This window comes from Vicia villosa, linkage group LG1, assembly GCF_029867415.1.
Source record: "Vicia villosa cultivar HV-30 ecotype Madison, WI linkage group LG1, Vvil1.0, whole genome shotgun sequence".
Taxonomy (NCBI): domain Eukaryota; kingdom Viridiplantae; phylum Streptophyta; class Magnoliopsida; order Fabales; family Fabaceae; genus Vicia; species Vicia villosa.
The window spans coordinates 19,225,433-19,236,840 of record NC_081180.1 but is presented as its reverse complement, the minus strand read 5'-3'; the positions used below and the strand labels follow the sequence as shown (position 1 = coordinate 19,236,840).

The 11,408-nt window shown below is 33.3% G+C and overlaps 1 protein-coding gene across 1 annotated transcript; it reads right to left on the bottom strand.

Moving 5' to 3' along the window:
• Window positions 1-933: 933 nt before the first annotated feature.
• Window positions 934-6,479, bottom strand: LOC131630327 (ABC transporter B family member 4-like). Its single transcript, XM_058901114.1, has 12 exons — window positions 6,089-6,479; window positions 5,955-6,009; window positions 5,699-5,874; window positions 5,374-5,595; window positions 5,057-5,295; window positions 4,444-4,969; window positions 4,098-4,371; window positions 3,136-4,007; window positions 2,789-3,055; window positions 2,407-2,670; window positions 2,029-2,322; window positions 934-1,910 (listed from the first exon to the last, which is right to left on the bottom strand). Exons 1-12 carry the CDS (start codon window positions 6,335-6,337, stop codon window positions 1,557-1,559), a joined length of 3,792 nt encoding a protein of 1,263 aa, XP_058757097.1. The 5' UTR covers window positions 6,338-6,479; the 3' UTR covers window positions 934-1,556.
• Between the last annotated feature and the right edge of the window lie 4,929 nt (window positions 6,480-11,408).

Genomic DNA, 11,408 nt, shown 5'->3' with positions numbered 1-11,408 from the left:
TTGTTCGCATTGGTTTTTAAATAATAATTAATTTTGTCCGTTAAATATTGAATACTAAATTTATCCTAACTAAATTAATGCTCATTTAGAATTTAATTTCATTCATTCTGTAATAAATTCTTGGTAACTTAAATAATTAATTCATTCATTTTTAATAATCAATGATTTTTTATTTGTAAATTTTTTTGAATACACATGTGTAATATAAATAATTAAAATGTATAAATATAATTATCGTAATTTTGTTGATGAAATGTTTTATTTATTTTATATAGAGGAGGGATATACAAGAGTAAGTGTTCAACACTTAATCCAAATCTTAACAATGAAATTATATATATATATATATATATATATATATATATATATATATATATATATATATATATATATATATATATATATATATATATATATATATATATATATATATATATATAAAAGTTAGTAGTGTTAAATATTTAGTCGAATTTACATTAATAAAATAAAGTTTGCATAAAGAAATGGAGGTTTTGTAACATGATCTTTATAAAATGAGGAGTGATATGCAATGAAAATGTATCATATACGTATTGTGAAGGATGCCATTTAAGATTTTTGTTGACATGACAAAATTTATAATACGTGGCAAATATTTTGGTCTCTGTTTTAATATATATATATATATATATATATATATATATATATATATATATATATATATATATATATATATATATATATATATATATAAAACACCATCTCCAATGGTGCAATCTATTTTTTAGTTCTTTATGGATCCCACCAGCCATATCATCTCAAAATAATTTATTTAATTTTTATTTTATTGGTGTAATTCTAATGGGTCCCACAACTTTACCTCATAAATTAATTTGATTGGGTACCACAATTTTTTACTAGTTACACAATGCAACTATACTATGACATGACAAATTGTTTCAATATTTAATTATTATATTGATGTCCAGCTGGAGAACTCAAAAGAAAATACTACCATTGGAGATGCTAATGAAGCCAAATAAATAATAGGCTTAAATGCACCCTTGGTCCCTGTAAGTTAGCGAGTTTTTGATTTTCGTCTGTAAGTTTTTTTTTGTTGGTATGAGTCCCTATATCTTACTTTTTGCTTGCGGTTTAGTCCCTAAAGCCAAAATCCGCCGGAAAATCTGCAGGTTTTCCTAGGAATTTTCCTGCAGATTTTGATTTTATGGAGTAAAACAAACGCGAAAGTGAAATATAGGGACTCAGACCCAGAAAAAAACTTACAGGGACGAAAATCAAAAACTCGGTAACTTACAGGGACCAAAGGTGCATTTAATCCTAAATAATATTTGGCAAATGTTTTGGGTCTCTAAGATTCCTTGTTCTTATAGAATATGAAAACAAACAACCAAACACTTGGGTTCCAGTGTTAAAGGAACTCTTGCAAAGACGACACTCGGAGAATACCAAATTTGATTCCACCAATGTTTGACTAGTGTTCATATCTCAGTTCATGGCACTTTCAGATTAAGTATGAGACCCATTTGTGTGAAGTGCTACCAAAGAAGCATAGATTAAGTATGAGACCCATTTGTGTGAAGTGCTACCAAAGAAGCATAGATCCCACCCTTGTTGATCAATGTGTCATGTTTTCCTTTCTCCTCAATCACTCCATTTTTAACAACAGCAATTGAATTTGCATCTTTTATGGTAGATACTCTATGAGCCACCACAATGGTTGTTCTGTCCATCCTCACTCTATCTAGTGAATCTTGAACCATTTTTTCAGACTCAGCATCAAGTGCACTTGTGGCTTCATCTAGTAGTAATATTCTCGGACTGTTAACTATGGCTCTTGCAATCGCCACACGTTGCTTCTGTCCTCCAGATAGTTGAATCCCTCTTTCTCCTACTATTGTATCATACCCCTGCATATGTTATTTTTCTAGATTTCAATAAGCCGTGTTGCATAGATAACTAGTCTAAGAATCATGTCAGTATCGTGTCAATGTCAGTGCGTTTTTGATTCATATACAGCGTACTTACATGCTGCAAGCTGCTAATGAACTTATGAGCATTTGCCAGTTCTGCTGCAGCGATAATTTCAGCCTCCGATGCATTTCCACCTTTTCCATAGGAAATGTTGGCTCTGATGGTGTCATTAAACAATACAGGCTCTTGGCTTACTAGGCCCATTTGTTGCCTAAACCATTTAAGTTGTAGCTTTTGGATTTCTGTTCCATCCAGTTTAATCTGACCGGAATCTGGATTGTAGAATCTTTGTAACAATGAAATCAAAGTTGACTTTCCACTTCCACTTTCTCCAACCAATGCAACTGTCTGATTGAAACAACCAAACTTTAAACTTCTCTATACAAAAGGCCTAGATGAACTGTTTTTGATAGATTATAATTTTGAAGTTACCTGTCCTGAATGAATGATTAAGGAAAGATTTTTGAATATATGAACATCAGGTCTAGTTGGATACTTGAAAGTGACATGATGGAATTCGATCTCTCCCTTCACGTCTTCAAGTATCATTCCTGATTCATCACTTGGGTCTATTTCCGACTTCTGATCAAGAATAGCAAATACTGAGTCAACACAACATTTTGCTTTACTAGCTCCTGGAGCCATGAAGCTGGATTGAGATATCGCGGTGGCTGCCATTGTGAGAGAGTAAAATACCTACAAAATTAGGAAGGTAAGTAACTTAGAGCGGAAGGTAAGTAAAGTATGGCAAAAAAATTGACTTTAACGAAAGAGAACTATCTAAAATGGCCTTCAAATTGGGACAATAACTTACTTGAAAAACTTCTGACATTGATGTTTTGCCCTTCTCAACAAGTTGGGCACCGGCATAAAAACTGCATGCATAGAAACTGAAGAAAAGGAAAATGGCTAAGCCAAAACCAGTTCCACTGACTAAACCTTGTCTTTTTCCTGTTTGTACTGGTACTACACATTTCTTCTGGTATAACTCCATCACCTTCTCTTCGGCACAAAAAGAAGAAACTGTTCTGATATTTCCTACTGCATCGTTCGCTACTTGACTTGCTTCCTCATATAGTTTCTGTCAAAACGTATATAGATTATAGTAACATGATATCAAACAGATGTTAGTAGTACTGAATAAATATGTAAGGCACAAACCTTTGCATCTGTGTTAAATCCTTGCATGTACTTCTTTTGCCAATGTCCACTTATTAATAGTATAGGTATCAAAGCAAGAATGATGAGAGAAAGCTGCCAACTTGCTTCAAAGGAAATTACCAAAGCTGTAATAACTGTTGAAACATCTTGAACCATCAAACCGAGCGCATCGCCAACCAAAGTTCGAATCGAAGCAACATCGGTTGAAAGCCTTGCACCAAGTGCGCCAGTTGAATTCTCAGCTTTATCAAACCAGCCTATTTCCATGTGAATTATTTTCTCAAAGCACATTAACCGGATCCTTTTTATCAACTTAGAACCAGCTACAGCAAAAAAGTATGACCTTATTGGATGAAAAGTGAATGATACCACGCTAAGGGAAACAAATATTAAAACCCAAAACTTCGAGTCTTTACGAAGTTTATCTGCAGGCTCAAAGAATGTATGTATCATTTTGGAGACTAGAAGTCCTAGAATTGGTAGCATTGCTCCAGTTACAGCTGCTGCTATTGTCCCCATGAGTAACGCTGGGATTTCAGGCTTGTTAAGATAAGCGAGGCGGAGGTATGGGACATTTTGAGTTTTACTTTTTGGCGATGTTGTTTCCTCTGAAGAAACAAGTTCAGATCCTCCTACTAGTGTGGAAGGTATAGAGGTTGTTACACTGAATGAATGGCGACTGCTGCTTCCAATCTCAGTTGATCCGCGGCTTAAAAACCGTTGGCTTGATTCTCTTCCAGAATCTACAAATTTTTCTAACTTATCTGAGTCATTAGCACCATATTTCTCTGATGAATCTCTTTTAATTTCTTGCAACCTAATAAGTTGACTATAAGCTCCATCGTGATCCTTAGTGAGCTCAGCATGTGTACCTGATAATCAGTTAGAAGATTTAGAATGATCCATTGCGCCATACATAGTATGTCTGCGTGCGTGCATGGAAGTAACTATGTATTGTATACCTTTTTCTACTACTTTTCCTTGGCGAATAACAGCGATGATATCCGCATTCCTTATTGTGCTAAGGCGATGGGCTACGATGATGGTTGTTCGGTTTATCATAATTTTGTCTAGTGTCTCTTGTACCACTCTTTCAGATTCTGCATCAAGTGCACTAGTTGCTTCATCAAGGAGTAGAATTCTTGGATCTTTGAGAATTGCTCTTGCTATAGCAATTCTTTGCTTTTGGCCTCCAGAAAGCTGAGCTCCATGCTCGCCGACCATCGTTTCAAGTCCCTAAATTAAAAATATTTAATGAAAAAACATATACTATAAAATAATCATTCAAAACTGAAGTTGAGATCTCACATGAGGAAATTTATCAATGAAGTTAGCAGCATTAGCAAGTTCTGCCGCATCTCTGATTTCTTCATCGGTTGCTGCATCCTTACCATAGGCAATATTCTCTTTAATACTACAACTAAAAAGAACCGGTTCCTGACTGACTAGACCTATTTTCCGTCTGATCCATTTCAGTTGGAATTCTCTGAGGTCTATACCGTCAATGAGAATTTCACCACCTTGTGGATCATAGAATCTCTCTATCAAACTTATAATTGTTGATTTCCCACTTCCACTTTGTCCGACCAAAGCCGTGGTAGTGCCACTTGATATTGACATAGAAAATGCATTCAATATAATTTCATTTGGTCTTGTAGGATAACTAAAGCAAACCTCCCTAACCTCTATATCTCCGCGAATATCATCGAGCTTTCTCCCAGTAGTATCATAAGCATCGATCTCTGGCTTCCTTTTAATCGTTTCAAACATCTTTAACGCTGCAGCTTGTCCAGCAGCAAATGAAGTTAAGCATGGAGCTGCCTGTCCCAGAGTCCTATAAATCAGAATTAGTTCATAAAAAGTGATGTATTTATGTATGTAAATTTAATTTTCTTGAAGAAACTAATTTAACTTGACTTACAAGGAACCTGTTAGTATAGAGAAAAATACACTTATGACTTCACCTCCAGTATAACCTTTCTCCACTACCATCTTTCCTCCAAACCATACCGTCAAAATATAAGCGCAATAAACAAATAAACGAACCGTACCAAGGCCTAAACCAATCGCCAATCCCTCTTGTACCCCAATTTTGTAAGCTTTAGTTAAGGATTGATTGTATTGAGCTATAGCGTGCTTCTCGCCAGTAAATGACGCAACCTGCACCCATTGGAGAAACTCTATTGTGTATCCTTTGTCTGCAACATGAAAAAGAAAGAAAAAATGACATGCATATACCGTTCGAATTGAACTGATTATCCGCTCTACAATAGTTGCTGCTTCGGAATAAGCAGCTTGTCCACGAGATGCCATCTTTGCAAAAGTACAGCTCATTATTGAACCAGAGAGGATAAGAAGAGGAAGCGTTGATAAAAGGACAAGGGTTAGAAGCCAACCCTTGACGAATGCCACCACTAAACTTCCTAAAAACCACAACATATTCTGTATGAATTTTGCTACCTGAGAAGAAGTTATCACCCGAAATCGGAAGACTAAGTTATTTTTATCTTCAAATTTTGTTATCTTAGTTAGATCAAATCAAATGATGCTGCATTAATAATACCTTATCTCCCATGGCTTCTTGAATAAGAACTGTGTCACCAGACATCCTTCCAACAACCTCACCACTGTTTGTTTCCTTGTCAAAGAAACTGATATCTTGTCTTAAAATCGCTTTGAGATATAATGCCCTTATTCTCGCAGTCTGTCTCGCGGCCGTGATCATCCAACAAGCCACCTCTGCAACATAAATCACATTTGCAAATTTTCTAATCATATTAACTTGAATTACAGTAAGCTAATTCATTCGGCATACTTACGCAGAAACACTGCTAAAAAGGCGCATGCACCCATGATTGCAAAGTTGAGAGACACCTGAGAGCGAAAAACGAACCAAACCACAGTGAATTATGACATGAAAATCAAAGAATTTGAAACAAACTCCAAATCTTACCTTTGAAACTTGATGAACTACTTGTTTATTGTTAGCATTTCCTCCGAAAGCATCAACAGCATCTCCAATAATTATAGTCATCAAAGGCGTAGAGACTCCATTCGCAACAGCACTTACAGTTCCAACAATCATAAGAAAATAATCCAAAGAATCCGCGAACGAGAAAAGCTTGTAAAAGGGCACTGTCTTGATTGTTTGATCCATCAACTCGTTCTTGTTGGATTCTTTTTCTTCATGCATGTCAGCCATTTCTTGAAGATTTTCAGAACCAGCAGGAACTGAGAAACATTTATTTGGTGTTATTAATGTTGCCAAGCTATGAAACAGACATTATTAATTAAACAACATTGCATTGAAGTGATAAACGCAATATTCAGCTCAAAAAAATGAATCTCTATGGGACCGCATGATGGTAGCAAAATTGATGTATCATTTTATAGGGCAAGATAGGTAAGTGTAGCATATTACGAATGCAAGAGCCCTATGTTAAAAATATACAATAGGACACAAGAGTTTTATCAGAGTCAATCTTAGCAAATAAATATATATGTGATGAAAGAAGATACCTATTTGGCTATGTATAAATTTGAGGTAGGCACCAAATTTTGTTTAATAGATGGTAAAGATGTATTAGGGATCTCAACTTGCCTTCGTTAGTGGGATCCATGTGGGGATTCCTCGTTTTGGGCCCAAAGACGGGAATTTTCTCCCTGAAGGCACTTCTGGGACGGGGGTAGCGTAAATATCCCCCGCTCCGTGGAGTCCCCGCCCCGCCTAAAATAGCATAATGTCCTTAATTTATGTATACTTTTAAATTATTATGTAAGTTTATTTTTCATTTCATATAATTAATCTTATGCAAAAATTTAAAATATATATGTATTGTTAGTAAATGAGTGAGATCTAAATAATAATATTTTTTAGTTTGAAATTTTTGTGGTCATGACACTCAATATTATAGATTAAATATTGTTAAAACAATATATTTATCATAAAGGAATAATTTTTAAATTTTTTGTGGTTAGTTTTTAAAGCTTTTACTATTAATTTGATTTAAAATAATAAATAAAAAATCATGTTTATGGATCTCCGCATGAACCTTGGGAATCCGTTGAGACCCGCGGGGATCCGCCGGGACGGAGATGGGAGAGAAAATTCCCCCGAAGCGGGGATGGGGAATAAATTCGAGGGCGGGGATTGTGATGGGAATGTATCCCTCATCCCCGCCCCGTCCCGTTCACATCCCTAGATGTATATGAACTCTAACAAATCATTTTAAAGAAATATATTAAATAATTAGTTGAATACTCTGTCCTATTACATTTTACCTTTTGATATATATATATATATATATATATATATATATATATATATATATATATATATATATATATATATATATATATATATATATATATATATATATATAAATTATCTCTTATAGATAAAATTGAAGGAAATATTTTTTATACGATATTTATTGTAACCTTTACCCAAATTTTTTAAATAATTATAAACTATTAGTAAATTATCTCGTTATTTTTTAAGTTTTATAGTCTTATTTTTGCCACATGAATCGGAACTTTTTTATTTTTTACTTTTTTTATTCTTTGTAGGCATAAAAATATGAAAAAGTTTTATCAATTACTCACACATTTACAGCTCTTGATGTAATATGGCTATTTTATATGGCCTTTATTTATTGACTCAAAATTATTTTAATATCATTTAAATAATTTATTAAAAGAGTCTCCAAATCAATTTTTTTTACATCTCATCATTTTATAACGCACATAGTATTTTTATCACATATAGAAAAGTTTTGTCAATTAATATATTTAAAATGTATAATAAATAAAATATATTATTATTTAATGAATTTAAAAAATTAAATAATATCAAAGAGTATGAATGAGTTGAAAACTTTGAATTTAGAATATATCAAATTTTGAAATATCAATTCCATCATTAAGATATTAATAGTGTTACGTGAATGTTAATCATTTTTAAGCCAAATTTTCTCCATATTTTTTTTTTTTTGATAGGACAATAAAAAATATGTTCATAATTTAATAAATTAAACTTTAAATCAGCTTTTTGACATCTCATCACTTTATATATATTAGGCTTAAATAAATTTTTAGTCCCCGTGTTTTGATCAACTCACAAAATTGGTAATGCCTTTTTCAAATCAATAAAATTGATCCTTACCTCTAATTTTCCCTTCAGAAATGCTGATGTGGCAAAAAATACATATGTGGTAGTGCTTATTTGGAATATCACATTTAAAAATTCAGAATCATTTTTTTAATTATGACAAAAACATTTTAACATTTCATTGATACCTGAAAATATTCTTAAAATACATTCTAAATTATCCTAAACAATTTTAACATTTCACAAACACGGTCCATAGAATCCAGAAAGACACTTTCTTCAAATCGTTGTAATAAGTTTCTTCCTTCCTTCCATCAAATCGTTATAACAAGTTCAAGGGAATAAAAGAGCATGGCAGCTAAGGAAAGAGAAGAGCATAACCCGAAATGCATATTTAGGTATGTAACAAGTCTTAGAAATCAGGGTTTAGAAATTAGGGTTCATGTCTATTGAGTTAAACAAAGTAGATGATTTGTGATTAGGGTTTCATGTCTATTATGTTGAACAAAGCAGATGATTAGAAATTAGGGTTTTAAGTTTATTGTGTATTTTTTATGGATGGTAATTTTATTGTTGATAAAATGTTATTACATGCCAAGTCAAGACCAAAGGTTGAAGCTACGTATTAACCATATGGGTAGATTTGTAAGTTCTTTTGTCAAATGTTATGTGGAGGGTATAGTCTATGAGATGGATTACAATGTTGATGTTGATTTTGTGAACTATAAGGACATTAAAAGTATGGTCCTTAGTGTTGAATATAGAAAGTTCAAGTGTTTGTGGTACCAGCGTCCAAAGCTATCATTTCAGCATTGACTTAAGCCTCTAAACACAGATGGTGACATGTTGCAGCTTGTTGCATATTCAAAAGGGTATATTGTAGTAGATATTTTTGTTGAACATGAAGTGGATATACCAGATGCAGTTGAATTTGGTGATGAAGGTCCTTTGGATGATGATTATAGGAATGATGAAGAAGTTGTCATTGAGGAGGTAATAGGTGAGAAAGAAGATGTAAATAATGAAGGTCCTTTGAATGATGATGTTAGTAATGCTGAGAATGAAGGTACTAATGGATATAACTCTATGTGACTGCTTATATTTTTGCTTGTATATAACTCTATGTATATAACTCTATATGTTATGTCAGGAACTTGTGGAGGTTAATAAAGGACTAGGTGAGATTGTGGAACACATGTTGTGTGTTAATCATCTTTATGGAAATTGGAAGAAGATATTCCCAGGAGCATACATGAAGGAACTATTGTGGAAAGCTACTAGAGCTACTCCTGTACCAGATTAGAATAATGCAATGCAGAAAATGAAAGACATAAATGGAGACGCATACATTGAAATGTCCAAGGTTCAACCTACACAATGGATAATATCATCATTTAGCACTAACACTCAATGTGATTTGTAGGTCAACAACATGTGTGAAGCTTTCAATAGGGCAATACTTAATATAAGGGAGAAACCAATAATCACTTTACTTGAGGGTGTCAAGCATTATATAACATTACGGATTGCGAAGCAAAGGAAAATGCTTGAAAGGTACAATGGTGATATATGCCCTAAGATTCAGGAAATAATTGAAAAAAAAATAAAACAACAATAGTGGGATGGAAGGCAACTTGGCACGGTGATGTGGAAATGACTCAGATTAGTGTATCTAATGAGATTGATACATATATTGTGAATCTGGAAGAAAAGTCTTGTGCTTGTCGTAGGTGGGACCTAACTGGTATACCTTATGCACATGTTATTGTCTGCATTTGGCACAATGGATTAGTTGTTAAAAGTTATGTGGCATCTTACTATATGCATGTGTATTTTTTTAATGTTTAATTTTTTTGGCACATGCTATTGTTTGCATTTGGCATAAGACACTGGCTACTTACTTAATGTTTAATTGTTTTATACATCTTATTTATTGGTAGGAAATCAAAATTCCTGGCTACTTACTCTCACATTGTGCTACCATCAAATGGGCCAAGACTGTGGACAGTCACAAGTAGTGAGCACATCCATCCACCAGTTATGAGAAAGGCACCGGGAAGACCCTAAAAGTTAAGGAACAAGTCCAATGATGAGCCAAGAAATGATGGTGTGCTACCAAGACAATTGAAGAGAGTGAAATACACACATTGTAACAAGTATGGACATAACAATATGACTTGTAAAGGCAAAAGAGCTACTGACAGGCAGATTCCAAAGGGAGGAAACAAGCAGACAAAAACAACATGAGATGCTAGTTCAACTGGACTATCCGGACAGAAAAAGAAGAAGCAAAAGGCAAAGGAGGCTGAAGTTATATTTTCTCAAGGATCACAAGCTCCACAGACACAACCATCTCATAATTAAATTAAACTTACGTTGATTTTTTGTTATAGGGGGATGCAATTTATAGGCTAAATGTGTTGTCAATGTATGTTCCACAAACATATATATTTTTTACTATAATTATGGTACTATTTTGGTGATGTAATGACAACTATTTTGGAGATGTACTGATAATTATGCTTAACTATAATGACAATTACTAGTTTTAATTAATCCATGTTTGATTCAACACAATTCATTGATTCAATTTTCAATTTTCATTTTTATTCAAACATCATTGAAGTTCAACAACTACTAAACAAGAATAAGTACACAAGAACATCTAAACATAACACCTAAACAATCCTAAACATAACATCTTAACAGGAACATCTAAACAATCCTTCCTAGACATAACATCTAAACAATCCTTACTAAATATAACACCTAAACAAGAACATCTAAATAATACTTCCTATACATAACACCTAAACATAATCAGCAGAGGTAAATAGCAACCTTCAGCCTTGAATTCTTCAAGGTAACAATGCAGAACAATCTCATAATGACCACAACAGATGCAACAACCAATCCTTGGAAAAAATTTAGCTTCTTTTTCAAATCTCATCTTGTTTCAGATTTATATTATTGTTCTTCTTAAGTTCATCAATTCTCTTCATTAGTGACAAAATCACCTCCTTTTCACGCACAAACATTTCCTCATCGTACCAATTAAAGAAATTGCATCCCTTTATTCCTTGCAATTGCATTCACAAACAAGATTGACATTGTTAAACTTACGCCCATATTCCTAGACAACACATTCACAAACAAACTTGCA